The 21,083-nt window shown below is 36.7% G+C and overlaps 1 protein-coding gene across 4 annotated transcripts in view; it reads right to left on the reverse strand.

The window, feature by feature from the left end:
- The window catches only part of PIR (pirin), a 111,958-nt gene that overhangs the window by 7,924 nt on the left and 82,951 nt on the right, over nucleotides 1-21,083 (reverse strand). For 3 of the 4 annotated variants that reach the window (XM_027835373.1, XM_027835372.1, XM_027835374.1), the window contains exons 7-8: nucleotides 12,225-12,269; nucleotides 2,634-2,716 (exon numbers count right to left, since the gene is read on the reverse strand). In XM_027835373.1, the coding sequence (XP_027691174.1) occupies nucleotides 2,634-2,716; nucleotides 12,225-12,269 (128 nt within the window). Of the gene's footprint in view, nucleotides 1-856; nucleotides 1,059-2,633; nucleotides 2,717-12,224; nucleotides 12,270-21,083 lie in introns of those variants that run through there. The other variant, XM_027835375.1, reaches the window with a different exon arrangement.

Below are 21,083 nucleotides of genomic sequence, written 5' to 3' on the forward strand. Positions count from 1 at the left end.
AAAAAAAATGAAGGTCATTGCCACGTTTTCAAATTTTATTTTTTCTTTTAATTTGGTATTGATTTTGAACTTTGCTCTAACAGTAGGTGGCCTGACAATACACAGATTGCTGATTTGGGAATGACCTCCCATAGTAATAAACAGTCATTTCCTGGCAGAATATAATCAGTTTCATTTGTTGTGTTGTTATTTGGTGCTTGCTACGTCCAGCTTCTCCCTAACTCCTTACTTAAAAAATAAAGGCATAAAACTTTTGTATATTCTATAATGTTGGCCTCTCATTTTGTATTCCCTGATTACATTTTCAACACATATCTCTCTGTTCTTCCCTCTCCCCGTACCTATATTTGCACTGATATCTTTAAGTCAGAGGTGGGGAACCTGTGATCTCAAGCCCACCTTTAGGTTCTCAAGTGCAGAAGGGATGCACCCTTCTGGAATTCCCCACCCCTGCACTAAGCTTTAAAGTATTCTTTGGTTGAATTTGACATCTTCTTGATTTATTCATAGAATTTTTTCATCCTTAATAATCAATGGTGATGAATAAATTAAATTATATTTATGGTCTTGCTTCAAATATTTGACATGAGAACAGCATTATGAAATGACCTAGAGTCCTATGAGATGTTTCTTGTCACTTGGGATGCATTACAAATCTACTTCTTCCAACTCCATTACAGTATTTGTCTCTTTAAGAAAAAAAAAAAAACAACTCAAGAGCAACCCTTTCATTTAGCTATAACTTCCTTTTTATTTTTACTTTTATTTATAGTGAGAATTTCAATATATATATATGTATTCAATACATATATATTTATTTATAAATATATACAACATGAATATATGTGTAAATTGTGTGTGTGTGAGAGAGAGAGAGAGAGAGATACAATTGCTCTAGTAGAATATCCACTTGGTCACTGGATGGGAATCACACATTTAGATTATCAACAGGTAAGGTGATTTTGACAGGCAGTCTAAAAACTCTGCTTCATAGTCTCTTCTATTCTCTTGTCTTGGTTGTACAGCGGATAGAACAGTGGACTTGGGAGTCAGGAAGACTTGAAAAGAATGGAAAGTTTCCAGAAAAACTAGTCAAGTTCATTCAATCATTAATCTTAATTTTATATAAAATTTTAGATCAATGTTGGCCCTGCCTTTCTCACAGAATAAAGTATATGGGCTTCAGGGAAATAATTTTCTTTGCTGTTCAGAGGCTTTTTTCATTTACTGCTAAGCTTGTGGCAATATTCTGTATGATTGAAGTTAGAACTTACACTAAGATATAATCATAGCTAAGATATTAATCATAGCTAAGATAAATGACCATAAGAAAGCCCACTGTTTAGCTTGAAATTTATATTCTAAGGTTCTAACCAACTGATTTAAGCCAAGTCTACTATTTCCTAATTGTATCTTTTTTAAGTTATTAGAAGCCTTTATAAGTCTTTTCATCCTTTCAACATTAATCTTTTTAAACAGTATTTTATTTTTTCCCAATTACACGTCAAGACAATTTTTAGTATTCATTTTTTTAAATTTAAAAATACTTTATTGTTAAAAAAATGCTAACCAATATCTGAGCCTTCAGCAAGTCATAATCTTTTTGTTGGTGGAGGGTCTTGCCTCAATGTATAACATTAATCTTAAATTAATTTGAAATTAATATTAAATCTGAAATTTTAGTTTTGTAAGCCATTTTATTTGAGTGGATAACTGTCTCATAGTCAGCATTGTTTAGTAGGCTAAAATGGCAGTGACTCAAAAGGGCAAAGGAAGAGTGTATTTAAAATAAGCATGAGAAAGAAACTTTCGCTGTTCAGTAATTTCAGTGGTGTCTGACTCTATAATTCCATTTAGAGTTTTCTTGGCAAAGATACTGGAGTGGTTTGTCATGTCCTTCTCCAGCTCATTTTACAGATGAGGAAACTGAAGCAAACAGGTGACTTGCCCAGGATCACACAGCATTGTTAAAAAGTGTCTAAGGCCAGTTTTGAACTCAGGGAAATGAGTCTTTCTGACTCTAGGCCCAGCCACCTAGTTCCCTGGGAAAGGAATTACAAGAAGAGGCAGCTTGAGAAGATGTACTTTCCTAGTATCATTAATCAAAAAATAGACTCAAATTATTCATATTGTATAGCTCCTTTGAATTTTGAATTCACAGTGTCTTCAAATGACATAAGAATCAGAAGTAATAAATAACAACAAAACAACAATATGAATTCATCTACTTATAAACATCTTTTGGCTTTTAGCTCTCAATATAGTAGCAGAAAAATAATAAAATGAAAGCTTTCCTCCATTTAAGGTAAAGACGAAATTTCATATTATAGAAAATGGGACTAGAGAACTGTTGTGGTTTCACATTTCCTGAGGAAAGAGTAGTAATTGACTTATTTTAGAAAAAACCTAGAGAATTAAGGTTCTTACTGAAAAGAGGCAGAAGTGAACCACTGAAAATTTCAAAAATGAATGAGGATTGATAAATTTGATTATAATGGACTCTTTTTTTCTCCAGGAAAGAGCTTAGAAACTCAGACAACAGATGAGATTCAGTAAAGAGCATTGGTCAATTTCTAAGGAAGTAGCTGAGAGGAATATTTCAAAGAATAAAAATGATGATTATGGAGAGTTACCTTGTTTTCTACCTGGACATTGTCACCATCCCCCAACACTGCAGAGTGATGAGGTTCAACTTTTTGTTGTTCACCGTTAGGACCTTAAAAAGGGAATCAAAATTAAGTTTAATGATCATTATGTATTACAGTAATTGTATGACTACATATTATTTTAATTATACACATTAAGTGTGATATATATTCATTTATACTTTCTTTTTTAATTTCATTTTTAATTTATGGAATAAAATAAGCATTTCCAAAACACAGTATAATAAAAAAGATGATTATACATGAAATTGCAAATCTATTACACGCAACTTGCTATTTCTTTCAAATATACAACAAAATTATCATGTAAAATTCTTTTTTTTCTTTTTCTCCCCCCCCCCTCTAGAGATGGCTACCATGACCATTAGACATACATAAGTATAGGTATATATATGTATATATGTATGTATGTAAAATTAATATATATGTAAAATTATTTTATACATACTTCTACTTATCAGTTCTTTTTCTGGATGCAGGTGGCATATTTCTTCATATGTCCTTTATAGTTAATTTGGGTATTCATACTGGACAAAATAATCACTTTAAGTCGTTCTTAAAACAATATTACTGTTACTATATACAGTACTCTCTTGATTCTGCTCATTTAGCTCTTCATTATTTCGTGCAAGGCTTTCCATGGTTTTCTAGAATCACTGAGCTCATCATTTCTTATAGCACAGTAGTATTCTATCACAATAATATACCACAACTTGTTCAGCCATTCCCCAGTTGATGGGCATCCCTGCAATTTCCAGTTCTTTGCCACCACAAAGAGATAAACATTCTAGAACACATAGGTTCTTTTCTTTTTCCCCTAATCACCTTTGGAAATAGACCAAATAGCGGTATTACTGAGTGAAAGTGTATAAGTAGTTTAATAACTCTTTGGGCATAATTCCAGATTGCTCTCCAAACTGGTTGGATCATTTCATAATTCCACCAACAATGAATTAGAATCCCCATCTTTCCACATCTTCTCCAACATTTGTCACTTTCCCTTTCTATCATTTTAGCCAACTTGGTAGGTATAAAATGATATCTCAAGGTTGTTGTTTTTTGGCTAGGCAATGGGGTTAAATGACTTGCCCAGAGTCACACAGCAAGTAAGTATCAAGTGTCTGAGGTTGGATTTGAACTCAGGTCCTCCTGACTCCAGGAGGTGCTCTATCCACTGTGCCACCTAGTTGCCCCTCAAGGTTGTTTTAATCTGCATTTCTCTAATCAATAATGATTTAGGGCATTTTCCAATATGACTATAAATTATTTTGATTTCTTAATTGGAAAACTGTCCATATCCTTTGACCATTTATCAGTTGGGGAATGACTCGTACTCTTATATATTTGACAAAGTTCTTTATATATTAGAGATGAGACCTTTATCTGATAAACTATCTATACATTTTCCTCCAATTTTCTGCTTTCCTTCTAATCTTGACTATATTTGTTTTACTCATACAAAACGTTTTTAACTTAATGTAATAGGAATTGTCCATTTTACACCTAATTTTGCTCTCTATGTTTTGTTTATTCATAAATTGTTCACCTGGTCCATAAGTCTGATAAGTAATATGTCCCATGTTCTTCTAATTTTCTTGTAAAATCTCTCTTTATATCTAGGTCATGTGAACATCTTGACCTTATTTCAGTAAATAGTGTGAGATATTGATCCATGTCCAGTTTCTGCCATACTGTTTTCCCATTTTCCCAATAATTTTTTTACCAAATGATGAATTCTTATCTCAAATCTTAAAGTCTTTACACTTGTCAATTACAAGGTTATTATTTTTATTTGGTACTGTAAAGTGTATGTCTATTCTATTCCATTGATCTACCTTTCTGTTTCTTAGCCAGTACCAGATAGTTTTGATAATTACTGCCTTATAATACAGTTTAAGATATAGTACTACTAAACCTCCTTCCTTTATACTTTTTTTCATTATTTCCTTTCATATTCTTGATTTTGTTTTTTTCCAAATCAATTTTAGTATTTTTTCTAATTCAGTAAAATAATTTTTGGTAATTTAATTGGGATGGCATTGAATATATAAATTAGTTTGGGTAATCCTTTAAAAATACTTTAAATTTTAAAAAATAGAAGATAAAACTTTACTTTCAAAATAGAAGAAAGATGTTTTCCAATTTATTTACCTGAGCATCTTTGTATGACTTTTAATTTTTGGCTGGCTCATAGCCAAAGCAGCGAAGAACAAATGGTAAGGTCATTTTTTATATTTGTTTGCATTTTTTTCCCCACAGCTTGGTAATTTCCATATTTTGGTAATGACTTTTGCTCTAAAAGCCCCTATGAGTCTAATTTATTCCATGTGAAATGCAACATCTAAGAGCCAAGCACACTTAGGGAAATGCAAAGATGTCTTGATAGCCACCGGCAATGAAATCCAACCAGTTTATTAAGCATCTTACTTACTATGTGTCCTGCATTGCAGAGTACACAAAAGAAGTATTAGTTAAGTTCCTTCCTCCCCTGCCCATGACAGTACTTAAAGCCTCACTGGAAAGAGAAGTCAAACCAGATAAACTAGCATATTAGCTGCAATTATGATCATTTTGTTTCTTCTTTGCCTAGGCTTATTCCCCCAATTTCTTTTTCTTTTTTTTTAATCGCTATAGCTAATATTCCCAGAATCAAACAAACAATAGTGGTGACATTGGACATATTTGAATTACTCTGATCTAACTGAAAAGACCTCTAGTGTTTCTCTAGTTCAGATTACACCAACTCTTACTTTTATATAGATACTTTAAAAAAAAAATTAAATTAAGGAAAGGTCCACTTGTTCCTATACTTTTGAGGTTTGTTTTTTTAAAACATATCAATATTGTATTTTGTCAAAAGACATACTCAGTTTTTCAAGGTACATTTCATTTTTTCTTTTGTAATGTAATATACCAAGAATTTATCTTATTTAAAGGAATTACATCATAGCGTTGAGTGATTCTGACTGTGGTTCCCTGGTACATGACCTTTTTCTTTTACTTGGAGCATTTTTCCTATTACTTGGAAACTGTAGATCTTAACTGTGACAATCCTAGGTGTTTTTAATTTGAGGTTTCTTTCTACTGATGAACATTGTACTGTTCATATTTTGATTTCTTTGATTCTAATTGATCTGGAAAGCTTTTTTATGATTTCTTGAAATATAATCAGATTTTTTTTCTATTTGGTCATGGTTTTATGGGAGGTTACTGATTCTTAAATTATCCATCCCCAACCTATTATTTTACATAGAAGGAACCTTAAATTTTCTTCCATTTTTTCAATCTTTTTACTTAGTTCTAATATTTTTTTGGCCTCAGAATCACTGAGTACTATTTGTTCCATTCTTGTTTTTCAGGGAGTTTAGTATTTGGTGTAAGGATCTCCACCTTCTAGTCTAAGCTATTTATTCTTTTTTCCCTCAAAAGCTCTAATTTTACTTGTAACTTAACTTTCACATTTCCTCGTGCTTCATGTCTTCCAACAATTCTTGGGGACCTTTAGCAAAGCATGATTTTTCTTTACTTATCGTGGAATGACTTCTTTCTTCTGGGTTTATCTCATAGGCTTCTCTTGATTCTTACTGTTTCTTCACTGTATTTAGTGTGTTACTCTGTTTACTCATTTTCCCTGCTTAGTTTCTCAGTTGAGACTTTGGACTATGTTCAGATGCTCTGCCCATTCATACTTTGGATGCCTTGATCAGGCATTGCCTGGACCTCTTCTCTCCACAGGCTGCATGCTGCAGATGCTTTTCTGGATTGGGTGACTAGGACCAGACCCCATCCCCTCCTATAATCCCTAACATCTGGGTCTGTTTCCTGGTGGCCCAACTCGGGTTTGCCCTCAGCCCTTCTTTGTCTCTTCCTTGCACAAACCCCAACCCGATGCTGCCTTCATCTCCTGATAGGTTCTAACACAAAATGATAAACTGCACTGGTGACAAGCTTCCTGGTGCTGGAGCTGCCCGGTTGCTAAACCAACCCTCTCTTTCATAAGGGTTCTGACAAGAGTACTGGTTTCAGGGCTCTTGTAAGGTTCCCTGCTGCTGGTGCGCCTGGGGAATGAGCTGGCCCTCTCTCTCAATGTAGCTCAGAAATGGGTTTCCTAGGAAATATGTTGTCCTTAACTCTGAGGTTTGGCCAATGGTTACCTCAGTTCTGTGGCTCTGAGTGCTAGCTTTGGACCTCTTGGTGGGTCTCAGGCACACAGCTAACTTGGTGCTGTGGTAGATGCTGTTGTTCTAGCTTGGTCTGGACAGTGTGCTAGCTTGGTCTCCTGTGCTGAGGCACTGGCTTATGGCATCTTCAAGGGCTCCAGGCAAGTGTATGCCAACCAGCCCTATATCCCAATTCTGCAAGTTACAATACCTGGCTTTGTCTTCTGTTGTTCTGATGTGCCAGAACCAAGATCCTGCTAGCTTTAGGTCCCAGCTTGGAGCACTGGCTCCCTTATTTACTACCTAATGCCCACTTCTAATGCCCAAAGACATTTTAAGGTGGTCTTCCTGTGCAGTCCTGGACTAGATAAAGAAGTTTCTTACTATTTTCCTTTGGTTTTCTCTATCATTATTATTTCTTCTGGTGTGTTTTTAGAACTTTACTAGAGTCTTTGTGGAAGAGCTGGGCTTCTTTTGAACCTTTCTGGTTGCCATTTAAGCCTGAAGTTGACTTAGGCTGAATCTCAAAGGTTGGATAGGAACTGGATAGAGGTACAGCAAAAGAGGGGAAAAGTTCCAGGAAGGGTTAAAAGAAAAATAAAAAGAATAAATGCATAGAGACAAGATCAAACATGGAGTTTTGGAGGAAAGTAAAGACATTTGCCTGGCTGAGGTAGAATATTCACATGAAATTAAGGTGTTGGATTAAATGGTCTCTAAGTTCCCTTTCTACTCTAAATTATGTAACTGTATTATAATCTAACATATGTATACTATTGTGGATGAACTGTGGAGTGGCTTGTGATCCCTGAATTGCTTCTATATTATATGTGTGTATATATATATATGTATATATGCATACATATATATGTGTATATGTGTATAATAGATAATATTTCTATATTTTCACATGTGTCTAATATATAATAAATATATTCAATAATTCTATATATAACAACAACTACAAAATATATTCTATATATAACAATAATAACTAGCATTTATGCAGTACTTTAAGGTTTGCAAAGGACCTTATGTTATCTCATTTGATCTTTACATCAACCTTGTGAGGTAATAACAATAATAATAATAATGATAATAGCTAACATTCATGTAGTACTAACTATGTGCCAGGTACTGTGCTAAGTGCTTTGCAATTATTATTTCATTGGAGGTAGGTACTATTATTATCTCTCTTTTTACAAATGAGGAAACTGAGGGTAAGAGAGGTTAAGGAACTTGCCAATGATCACACAGCTAGTTAATATCTGACGCAGAATCTGAATTCAGCTCTTCCTGATTCCAAGTCAGGCACAACTATTGACTATAGCACTTAGTAGCCTATAGAGATCAAAACAGTTTGTAAAAAGCTTTGATTACTTTTAGGATGAAGTGACTGGTAAGAAGGAAGTTCTTAAAAAAAATAAGGCTAAATGTGAAACCCATGCTTTTCATCAGGCTTGTTTTCATTGCTTTTTGAGGCATTAGCCACATAACCCTAATCTTAAGTTTATATGGAGTAGCTCCTTTCATTTACCCTCTGTGCTTCATCTAAAAGGATTTACTGGAACTATTACTAGAAAAATGATATGAAATGAAACACTAATGTAGATTTTTACATAGAAACTATGAGAATCCATGTCATTCTGGCTCCTATCTTACATTTAAGAATTCTTTTAGTTTCCATATTGTAAAATGAAATGTTTAAGGCAAAGTCATACTTCAGCAGCAAGATTGATAAAAATATTTGTTCACAGGTCACTTAATTTTTCATCAATCTAGTAATCTCCTAAGTCTAAAATAAGTCAGAAATTTTTTTTTTTTTTCTGACAACTTTTAATGACAAACAGAGCCAGATCAGATACTAAAAAGTTTCCATTGCTAACTTTTGCCAAGAATGCTAAATCTTACTGTAAAGTTAAGAAAAAAAAATCCAACTGAAAACAATTTAATTGCAAATATTTTTGGATTTGGCTGTCTAAGCATTTGTGAAAGGGCAAAACAACCTTAAATCCTGTTTCTAATTGAATACTGTACTTGCAGGGTGTAACTTACTATCGTACATCTATTTCCCAGTGCTTGATTTCTGTCTTTCTTTCTTCCTTCTCCTTCTCCTTCTTCTACTCCCCCTCTTCCTCCTCCTCTTCCTATTTTTCCTCCTCCTCCTCCTCCTCTTCTTCATCTTCATCACACTCATTTACTCTACACAACACATTTTAGTACATATGGTCAGATGCTATCAATTTCCTATGTGTATATTTGTTTCCCAAACTGGATGTGTAAGTTTCTAGAAGGCAGAGGCTTCTTTTACTTTGTTCTATGTAAAATAGCACTGAATAAATAGATGCTCAATATATATTATTTTTAAATGATCAAATACATTTTTGGTACCACTTGGGTGATACAATTAATTTTTTGTTATACAACCATTGAAAGTTAGTTAAGCTTTTTAAATCTTTCAACTATCTATTATAAGTGTTTTATTGTTTTCTATGAACCAAACAATAAACTTGATGCTATTAAAAACAGAAGAAATCTAGGTTCTTCTGGTGGTTGAATTATAAACTACTATTCTTTTTCATGTCTGTGTGAAATGTAAGTTTATTACATCTTCAAACTATTCTTATACACTCTTCTTCCACCGAGTCACAGAGCTGACCACCAGGGAACCAAGACTGCTGTACTTCCCTTTGTGTTGCTAATTTGTCTCCTTCAAAGTCATTTGGCTTCTTCCTCTTTGACTTCTCAAACTCCTGGGTCTCCCAAGTATAGATGAGGTAATAGGGGGAGGTGACCCACAGTAGGGAGTCCTGTGTACTGCAGACTATATTAGGGATGCCCTTTGTGAAGTAGGTGGGGAAGGCTCTCTGCTGTAATGGGGACAGGCTGTAGGAAGTGATGTGCCTTACTCAGATCAGATTCCTGAACTCCTAGCCCATCTTTGTGGCACCTTCTGAGCTGACATCAGGACATTTCTCCCTGCACAGAATTCTTCAGGATTGCTTAAGGCCCCTCCACAATCTGGCCCCAACTTCTATTTTCACCACTATTCTCCTTCATGAACCCCTTTACTGCCCCCAAACAAACTGAACTATTCTCTCCGCTTGAAGGCATACTATGTTTTCCTGTCTACAGGCCTTTTCCTATGGCATACCCTTTCTCTGTAACCTGCTTCCTCTCACTCTGGCATCTCCACTTATTGAAATACTACCTGTCGGGGTAGGAAATAGAACACATCAAAAACCTCTGCTGATCAGAATAAGATCGGGTCAATGAGACCAGACCTGCACTTCCAACCTGGACAAGATAAGGAGACTTAGTTAAAAAAAAAAATTCTACTTATCCTTTGAGGTACAATAATAACTCAAATTTTAATTCCATTTGTTTCATTAACTTAATTTAAGTTTTTTGAATTTTCATTCCTCTCAACAGCCCTGGGAAGCAGACAATAAAAGTCTTAGGTCAATACATCAAGTATTCATGATTCATTTAGTGTAATAATTTCAACACCAAAGCAGAATTTCACATCCATCTATGACTTGGTAAATAAGACTAGATGACCTAAAGTCCATTTAAGCTCTTAAATGATGATTCTATGCCAGAGGTGGAGAACCTGTGGCCTCGAGGCCACAAGTGGCCCTCTAAGTCCTCAAGTGTGGCCCTGTCAGTTTGACTGTCAAAGGGACACTTGAAGACCTAAAGGGCCACATGTGGCCTCGAAGCTGCAGATTCCCCACCCCTGTTCGATGGTCTTAGAGAGTTGAAGTTCAGTTGAATTGCCCACAGTTCTACAGCAGCTACATGTCAGAGATAACATTTGAAACCAAGTTCTCTTGACTCTAAAACCAGTATTCACTATAACACAATGCCTCATGATACCATTACCTCTATGACGCCTTCCTTCCCTGATCTTCCCCGCCAAAATGATCTCTTCCTACTCTAAATTATCTTAGTATTGTCTTCATACTTCTCTTCTGGCAATGCTTTCATTCTTTTTGGTGTTATAATTCTTGTCTCTCATTTATCTTGCATATATCTTCTTGTTTGCATGTTGTCTCACTCATTGTACTAAAAGCTCCATGAGGACAGGTATTGTAGTTTGCCTTTCATTGTAACACCAGCACTTAGCATAGTGCCCAGCACATTGTTGCTATTAGCAGGTGCTGAATAAATGTTTATTGATTGACTGATTATCTTGATTTCCTATACAACATTCCTATCAGCAGATATACTAGAAAGTTTATAAGAGAAACATAATTTTAATATTTTTTTCTCTATCTCTTTTTCAAACTACAGGGTTCTCCTTGTGCTTCTCATTTCCTCTCCATTTTGCCATTTTTTGCTGCTTGTTAAGCCCTCTAAGAATGGATGAGTAAGCAAAAAGAAAAGAACTAGAGTCCCAGCTTTCTTCACTGACTGGGCAGCTCGAGCAGCTACAACATGGTCCCTATGAGGCTGAGGTTGTGAGTTTGATCTCCGTAAGTGGCAGATGACTTTGCAGAGAAGAAAGTACAAGAAGATTGTACATATTGGAATAGACAGATTGAAACTTGGGGTAAGGAAATAGTCTAGGGAGAGATAATGACCATAACACTGTCAGAGTTTTTTACACATGTGTACCCTTGATTACAGTGGAGGTAAGACAAGAGTCAGTATGACTCAGGAAATTCCTACATCCCTAGAAAAATAACTCAAAGTATATGTCATTCTTATTTACTGGATAGCACTTATTATTATTATTGTTGTTGTTGTTGTTGTTATTAACTGCTCTGGTTTAAAAAAGAAGAAGTTTGGCAGGAAACAAAGCTGAAACAGTTGAGTAAAATGAGTTTAGATTCATTTATTTATTTTACCCTCCATCTCCCATCACCTCATTGATCCTAAATTGCCTATATTCTCACTTGGTTTTTTTTTTTCACATGCTCTGAGAGTTTGTATCCTTATTACTAAAATTCATGGTTTTTTTTTCCCTTATTCCTTTCCATTTGAGTTGATTAGTTGTTTCTGCTGAAGTGATGAGTCAGTAGAAACAGCTCCATAAAATGTTTTCTCTTTCCGTCTCTAACAAGTATTTGTTCTGGGGATCAAAACTTTGAAAAAACAAATTGCATTTCACCTCTCTCAAACAGAGGTATTCTACACTTTAGCGTATGTGCACATGATAACAAAATTACCAAACTTGTCTGTTTTTCAGATTGCTGAAATAAATGAATTTTGTTGCTGATACCTAATAGCCAAGTTGTTCCATCAGGCCATTTCTAATTGCACTCAGAACAAACTCTAAACTCATGGGTTTCAGCGTGTCTTATTTTCTAAACAAGTAATTTCAGGAAATTGAATCCACCTTTCTAATATAATAGCTTAGATGAAACCGAGAACTGAACAAAAACATACTCACCAATATACACATTGCCAGACACTGTATAAATGAAGGCTGTCCATCCTGAAATGGAACCGACAGTACTGAAAGGTTAGTTATATAATTTCGAAGGAAATAAGCTAAGAATGAAGAAAAAACACTCAGATAAGATGTTTCATTTCCTCTTAGAGATATAGTTCAAAGCGTGGCAGATGCTCCAAGTTAAAAAAATATATTTTTTAAAAACACTAGAAACTTAATTTTGAACCAAATGAGAAAATAGCCACACAGCCCCTCAAGTTAAAATTGTTACTTGGCCCATATATTTGCACATCAAAATCTGAAGTATAAACAACAACAACCTCCTTTCTTCTAAATTACAGTAGGTTCCATTGTACTGACTACATTCTCCTATAATAGCTTTAGTTTTCCTTTTTAAGCCTCTTAAAACAGTTAATGCTTAGTCTCCTAAAGTGTTAGTGAAACCAGAACAAAGAGAAGTGTTTTTTTCTCCGTCTTAATTCATGACGGAATCATGAATTACTTCTCATTCACTCTTAAGGCCATCTGCAACTAATTTTCACCTCTTCTTCCCCCTCCAAGATCTTGTATTTAGATTGTTGACAGTTATAAAAGTTAGTTATAAAAGATAGTTATAAAAGTACTTGGGGTTATTCGAAGTCTTTCCAGAAAGCAAGGACTGGGTTGTTTTGGAGGGTTTTTTTGGTCTGTATCCTTCGAACCTAGATCAGTACCTAGGACACAGTGGGCACTTAGATGTTGTTCCATCATTTTTCAGACACTTCCTACTCTTTGTCCCATCTGGGGTTTCCTTGGCAGAGATACTGGAGTGGTTTTCCAGTTCCTTCTGCAGCTCATTTTATAGGGGAGGAAACTGAGGCAAACAGGGTTAAGTGACTTGCCCAGGGTCACACAGCTAGTAAGTGTCTGAAGCCAGATTTGAACTCACAAAAATGAGTCTTCCAGGCCTGGCATTCTATCCACTGTGCCACCTAGCTGCCTCAGGTACCCAGATATTTGAATAATTAATTCATAGGATTATAAAGTTAGAGACAGAAGAGGCCTTAGAAGTCATCAAATCCAACTTCCTAATTTTACAAATAAGAAAACTGAGGTGCAGACATTAAATAACTTAGAGTTACAAAGCTAGCCCACGTGTGAGACAAGATTTGAGTCCAGGTCTTCTTGATTCAAAAATAACACTCTGAATGGGCATACTTGTTCTTGGAATAGGATGATAGGATGTGTTAGTCAAATCAAGAATTAAGTATTTAATAAATACTTACTATGAACTAGGAAAGATAAAGCTATAACTATAATACACTGCCTCATGATACCATTACCTCTACGATGCCTTCCTTCTTTGATCTTCCCAGTCAAAATGATCTCTTCCTCCTCTTAAATTATCTTAGCATGAAAAGAAAAGAGAAAGATAAAAATAGCCCCTGCACTCAAGGAGCTCCCATTCTAAAGCGAGAGGCAACATGTAAATAACTAGATATTTGCAGAAATGGAAAGAAATCTCAGAGGGGAAAGCACTAGCAGCTATGGGAGTGAAGAAGGACCTTCTAGAAGGTGGAGTTTGAGCTACATATTGAAGGAAGCCTGGAATTTAAGAGGTGGAAGTGAGTAAGGAGAATATTGCATGCATGGTAGACAGCCAGTTCAAAGACAGGGAGATGGCAGATGTATCACAGATTGGCACATCATTGGCAATCTCAAAGCTTTGCAAGTACCTAGTTATTCCATGTGTCTACAGTACAGAGGTTGGGATTTCTCCTGAACTTGGTTTTTTCCTAAGGAAAACTCACCTCTTAAAGAAATGAAATGCATAATGAAGAGCTAAAAATTGCTCAGAAAACCACTGTTATTGCAATGAATAGGAAGAAAGGGAAGTAATCTCAAGGCTAGGAGATAGCATAAGGGAGTGGAATCAGAGCCAGCCTCCTATCATCCAAATAACTGGAGTCAACTGAGAGAACAGAAACACACAGCTTACAGGGTAAAACGTGAAGGAAAATGGAGAAAGGAAGAGAAAAACCAAAGACAAGCTACAGGATTTGGCTTAGAAATAAAAAAAGATACTAGACAAAGTAAGACAGTCAAGAAAAAGTCACACAACAGAAAATACACAAGCATGGCCATTGTTAATGAAGTCTTTTCAGTAAGAGCACAAAAAGGTGAGCAATTTTTTTCCTACCTTCCTTTCCTCCCTTCTTCTCTCCTAGATCTCTACCCAAACATAGCTCATGGTTCTCCTCATAAAGGTGAATGAGGTCTCAGGTCATGGCCTCCCAAAGCCTATATGCCAGGGTGCTGGGTGTTAGCATCCAAATTATGTGCTGAATCTTGGTGGTGGTGGTGGTGGGGTACTGCCAGCACTTAGGTCTCTTCTCATTGGTTGTACAATGTACTCCTTAGCAGGGGAGTTAATTAGTGAAGACCCATACCTTATAGAATCCAATTCTTTTTTTTTTTTGGTAAGGCAATTGAGGTTAAGTGACTTGTCCAGGGTCACACAGCTAGTAAGTGTCAAGTATCTACGGTCAGATTTGAACTCAGGTCCTCCTGACTCCAAGGCTGGAGTCCTGTACCACCTAGCTGCCCCATAGAACCCAATTCTAGAGTATCATTTGGGGAGTCTGATTACGCTATGGCATTTGTTTTCTAAGAGCATGGCAACCTCTCCCCATTTGCTCAGATTTATAACCAAGTTATGTGTTGAAATTCCTTTCTAGTTGTTTATCTAGTATAGTCCAGTCCTGGTTTGCAATAACCCCTTTTGTAATCCCCTTTCTTTTTTCTCTTCTCCGCCTGCATCACAGTCTTTGTCTCCTTACTTCCCTCCTTTCTGACTCATATTGTAATAAAGACGGTTCTTGGCTTTAGGCAAATCCATATTATGCAAATTTGACTTTATATAAGTAATTCTGAAAGAAACCTGCATTCCAAAAAACATTTGTGTTAACTTTACTGTGCAGTACTGTGCCCTCTCTCTCTGCTCCTACCCCTCTTGTTTCTCCAAGGCCTCCCCCCACCCCCCCCACCAACAAAAAACTCTTCAAGTGAAAGCAGAAGAAATGACACTTGGAGAGACTGCCAACCCCACCACCTCAACTGGGGACTTGGCTTAAGACCTCCAGGGCAGAGAGAGGAAACCTTTGCCCCACTCCACCTACAGATCTATCCAGTTCTTCCTCTCCATTCAGGCCAGGCACCCCTACATGACTGGCCCTAGTCTGCTCTTGCTTCTCCATTTCTGGCCCCACATGTCCTTGAAATGTGTGCCAGCTCCCTCCCTCTCTTCCTCTCTCCCTCCCTTCCATTCCCCTCACCCCATTCCTCTCTCCCTCCCTCCTTCCCTTCCCCAAGTCTATGAGTCAATTCACATTAGATAAAAATGTCTTTACATCGAGGTCTGCAGAAAGGTTCACTTACATAAAGCAAGAACCATCAGTACTTTAAAAGATCAGTTAGGCATAAAATAAAGCCCAATCAATCATTCCTCATTTCGACATACCAAGAAATTCAGCTTGTAGCCAGCCTTCTGGCGATGAATCTTTTCCACTCTGCTAGAGCGGTCCTTAAAAAAACAGATTCATCATCTTTCAATGGTCCTATACTTGAGGTTTTTCCAGTTTGGTGGGACAAAGCTTAGCACAACCTTGGAGAACCCAGGGCCACCTCCATCCTATGGTTAAGCATTGCTTCAACAGAGCTCCGCTGCTCACTTTTCTGTTTCATCTGGTTTATTTTGGCCTCCCCTCTCCCATCCCACATACTTGCTCCCTATCTCCTCAACTTAGCCCAAATCTAACCCCCCTTATTTTTTTCTTTGTCTCTTCCCCTTTTTTATTTCCTATGAAGTACAGATGGGAGACGTTGAGGCATAATGTATTAAAAAAACAAACAAGCAAACTTCAGAGCCAGAAAGACCTGGGTTTATACCCTGTCCCTCATATATTCTGATTATGTGACCCTGAGTCCCTTAATCTCTTGGTGCTCTAGGCAAGGTGCCAATTGTAATGGTAGAGGAAGTTTCTTCATCTGAGAGTTCCCTGTAATAATGAAATCCATAGGTCCAGTCCCTGTACAGTAGAAAATCATGTTGGCTTGTATGAGTGGTCAAATAGCCTTGTACAGTATCTACTGAAAAGTATAGTAGAAAGTTCATTAGGCTTAGAATTAGGAAACCTAGGTTTTAGTCCTGATTGTATCACTTACTAGCTGCGTGGCCCTGAGCAAAACACTTAAACTCTCTGGGCCTCAGTTTCCTTATTTGTAAAATGAAGGGTTTGAACCTCTAAGGTTCTTTCAAGCTCTGAAATTCTATGGTCTTAGGGTAAATGTATTATTATTAACTTGCTACTGGAAAAAAAAAATCTCCCAAACAAAACAAAAAAGCATCTCTGACTGGAGTATGTCCATATGGCAGTTATATGAGTCAGTGGCATGGTTAACACAACCTTTTAGACAGTGGTGTCAAAATCCAATAGAAACAGGTCCCTTCAAACTTCATATTAACTTAGAAAACCACAAATTAACATTATCTATGTTGTATTGTATTTTTTATTTATCTTGTTCAATATTTCCCGATTATGTTTTAATTTGATTCAGGGAGTACTGGAGTTTTGCAGTTGATTCAATTTTATACCTCTTTTGGAGAGAATAGAGAGCTGGCCTTGGAGTTAGAAAGACCTGAGTTCAAGTCCTGACTCTGACACATATAATGGCTATGTGATCCTGGGCCAATCCTTAAGCTGTCACTCTCTAAGACTTTAAACTGAAGAACAGTTACTGCTCTTTGAATTGGTTAAGGGAAGTTTCTCACCTGGAGTTCTCAATATCAATGGAATCACCAATCTATCCAGGAAAAATAAAGAGGTACAGAGAATAAGAGAGAACAGGAAAATTTTAAATGCGTGTCAGGTCTACTTTTAACCTTATGTCTGCATCTACTTGCTGCTTACTATTTAAAATGGCAAGCTTTTTAAAGCTACATAAGACTAAGGATTTTTTTTCCTAATATGTTGTTCAGTTGTTTCAGTTGTGTCTGACTCTACATGAGTCCATTTGTGGTTTTCTTGGCAGAGATACTGGAGTGGTTTGGCATTTACTTCTCCAGATGATTTTACAGATAAGGAAACTGAGGCAAACAGGGTTAAGTGACTTGTCCAGGGTCACACAGCTAGTAAGTTTCTGAGACCAGATTTGAATCACGTAAAGGAGTCTTCCTGACTCCAGGCCCAGTGCTCTATCCACTTCACCATGTAGCTTCCCAATTATGTTATGTACTGACAAGTAAATGATTAATATTTTTTACAGCACTGGATGTGGAATCAGGAAGTGCCTCAGACACTTATTAGCAGTGTGATCTTGGGCAAGACACTTGATCGTTGTATGCCTCAGTTTTTTCATTTGTAAAAGGGGGATAATAAAAGGCCCTATCTCGAGAGTTGTTATGAGGACCAAATGAAATAATATTTGTAAAATGCTTCACAAACCTTAAAAGGACTATATAAATGCTAGTTATTATTATTAATAACTAACTATAACAGTCTCTGCTTATTGCAGAATTAAGTTAAAATCTCTCTGTATATATAAACCTAGGACTTTTGCTGTCTTCAATTCTTTTCCAAACATAGATTCTTTACCTTTGTTCCCCTTCCCTCTTCTTAAAACCAGAAACACTTTTCTTTGTTTTGTTAAAGTTCACATCCCATGACTTTTCAATTCTTCCTCAGATATGAAGGTAAAGTGTGTTCTCTTTAGAACAGTCAAGATCTTAAGAACATAGCTTCAAAGGATCTAGAGATAAAGAAACTAAAACTGAAAAGTTAAGTGACTTACCCTAAATCACCCACCTAATAAGTAGCAGAGCTGGTATTTGAACCCAGATTTTGTGACTCCAAATCCAGGGCCCTTTCCATAACACACTGCCAAAATGACATCATCACAAAATCAAATAATGAGGCTGCTAGGTAGCATAGTGATTAGAGCATCAGGCCTGGAGTCAGGAAGACCTGAGTTCAAATCTGGCCTCAGATACCTACTAGGTGTGTTTGCCTTAATCCACAGGAGAAGGAAATGGCAAACCAATGCAGTATCTTTGCCAAAAAGAAAAAGAAAAAAAAAAACACATAGACAATATGATCCTCAGGGTCATCAAGAGTCAAATCTAACTATCAACTGAACACCCTCCCCACCCTATACCTTTCAGGGAAGTTGTGGGGAATAATTCCAAGTAAAAAACATGATTTGCCCACACAGAATAAGTTATATGTACTTACTAAAAACAGTAAGATATGCTTACTTCTCCATCTTTTTCAGTTGCTTTTTGGTTGTTTTTCAGTTGTGTCCAACTCTTTGTGACCCCATTTATTTTTTATTTTGGGTTTTGTTTTTTTTTTTTTCCAAAGATACTGGAGTAGTTTGCCATTTCCTTCTGTAGCTCATTTTACAGATAGGAAACTGAGACAGAGTTAAGTGACTTGCCCAGGGTCACGCAGCTAAGAAGTGTCTGAGGCCTGATTTGAACTCAGGAAGATGAGACTTCCTGACTCCAGGCCTGGTGCTCTGTCTACTGCACCACTTAGCTGCCTCACCCTCCATTCTACATATGGGGAAAAACAAACAAATAAACAACAGTGCAGTTGCAAGACAGATGTCAATACCCTGTGCATCTCTAGGACTTCTGAAAGAGGCAACCCATTCTCAAACGATTCTAACTGGGAGAGTTCACATTTTACGAAATTTTGTGAGATACTGATAATAAAATGGCAGATTAAGATTGTGTAGTATTATTCTGTAAGCACTCATAAAACCATCTTTAAAATTAAGCTTTACAGAACAGAAATGCTCAAAGTGAATTGAGAACACTGATGAGCTCACATAATAAACTATGTAAGCTCACATCTAAATCATGGGGATGTAAGCACAGAATGCTGTCTCTAGCTATACAACCTATGTTTTAAACCACAACAACAACAAAAATTTGAAATCTGTGTAAGTATCATCAACTGTCATTCAGTCCACATAGGTAATACTAAACTTACATTTCACTGAAGGTTAAACCCCTGAAGAAAACCCCTGAAAGTATATAAACTGTGGTTCAAACTCTTACAATGTTAGCTACTTGGAATGTCAGTTTATAGAAGACAAGGGGCTTGTGTCTTAAATGTTTAGAAAAGAGCCTAGCACACTATTCAGCAGAGAGATATTGCATGATTATGAAGAAGGAGAAGAGGACAAAGAAGCCGAGGTCTAGGAAGAAAACAGGAAAAAGAAGGAATAGATGACTGGAATTGGAAGCACTGTATTTTTGGAGACCCTATGGGAAATAAAACATCTTCTTTCTTTTTTTTTTTTTTTTAGGCAATTGGGGTTAAGTGACTTGCCCAGGGTCACACAGCTAGTAAGTGTCAATTATTTGGTCTGAGGCCAGATTTGAACTCAGGTCCTCCTGACTTCAGGGCTGGTGCTCTATCCACCGTACCACCTAGCTGCCCCCAAACATCTTCTTTCAAAACCAACATTGAAGTTTTGTCAACAATCAGATAACTTGTAGGTTGTTCTTGTTGTTTGTCCTTTGTTTCTGAAGAGGACCAATGATCACAGGAGGGTGACATCTTGACTTGCTAGTGAGTTGGCTTTGAGTGAAGCAAAGCTGTGCAAAGTAATGTCTCACTCTCTCCTTCAGCATCATTGAAGTCCTGTGGCTACACAAAGGTCAGGATGACTGGCGACGGCCCTGGATACCGTCGCCTTTTTAAGCTAAGGTATTTCTCAGGTCTCAGTTTGTCTGAGGCAATGCCCATTCAGTAATTAAAGGATAGGTAAGAACTGAGGCAAAAGATCGCCTAGTTTGCCTTGTTTATATAAGCCCTCTGCAGGCAGAAACTGTTTCATTTTTGTCTTTGTAGCCCCAGCACCTACCATAATGCCTTACATGCAGTAAGCTGTTAGTAAAGACTTATTGAATTGAATCTTTCTGTTAGACTGTTTCCTCTCTGGGCTACATTCTTGACTCTCAGGAATTTCTCTCCCCCGCCTCACCTCCCTGCAGTAGGCTTCTCACTCTGGAAGTTCACTTTGCTCCTGCAACCTCTCCCTTGATTAGTCTGTTGCTCCCAGAACCTTATCTTCCTGTTAAGACTCAACTCAGGTGTAATCTCCACAATGCAGCCTTCTCTGAGTCCCTGCAAACTGTTAATGATCTCCCTTCTTCAAGTATTCCTAGAGCACTTTGATACCTCCTTTGCCTCTTTTCATTTTCAACTTTATATTATTATCTGTAAATGGGTCATATCCCTCAACAGAATGTAAGCATAGAGAGGGCAGGTTCTGTGACTATTATATTTTTGTCCTACCTCATCTCTGAGAGACAAGGACTCCTGTGGAAAATATGCTTTATTAAAATGTAATTATTATTAATAATAATATCTTATTATTATTAACATCTTATTATTAAGATGTAATACATGTAATAGATGTTTCAACTTAATTGTTTTTCTTTGGTTCAATCAGGGATGTGTTAGAACCAGCTTAAAAAGGCTCACAAGAGAGACAATTGTTAAGATTTGGGTGTGCTCATTTATGCCTCAGAAATTTCAAAACAGGGCTTGATTTATTTATTTTTGGGGGAGGTTGATTATGTAGACTTAATTGATGGAGATAATGTTAGCAATACAGATTAAACTCAAAACTGAATCTTGCATTTTCAGAGCCAGTTGTTAAACATTTATCAGCACATCCCTGAGTCAAGGAAGGTTCAGTTTGGAGGGTGGAGAGGGTTTGGGGGTTTTTCCTCAGAAACAACTGCTTCAGGAATTATTAAAACTGTGTGTGTGTGTGTGTGTGTGTGTGTGTGTGTGTGTG

Source organism: Vombatus ursinus, unplaced genomic scaffold (genome assembly GCF_900497805.2).
Source record: "Vombatus ursinus unplaced genomic scaffold, bare-nosed wombat genome assembly UNPS02014814.1, whole genome shotgun sequence".
NCBI classification, from domain to species: domain Eukaryota; kingdom Metazoa; phylum Chordata; class Mammalia; order Diprotodontia; family Vombatidae; genus Vombatus; species Vombatus ursinus.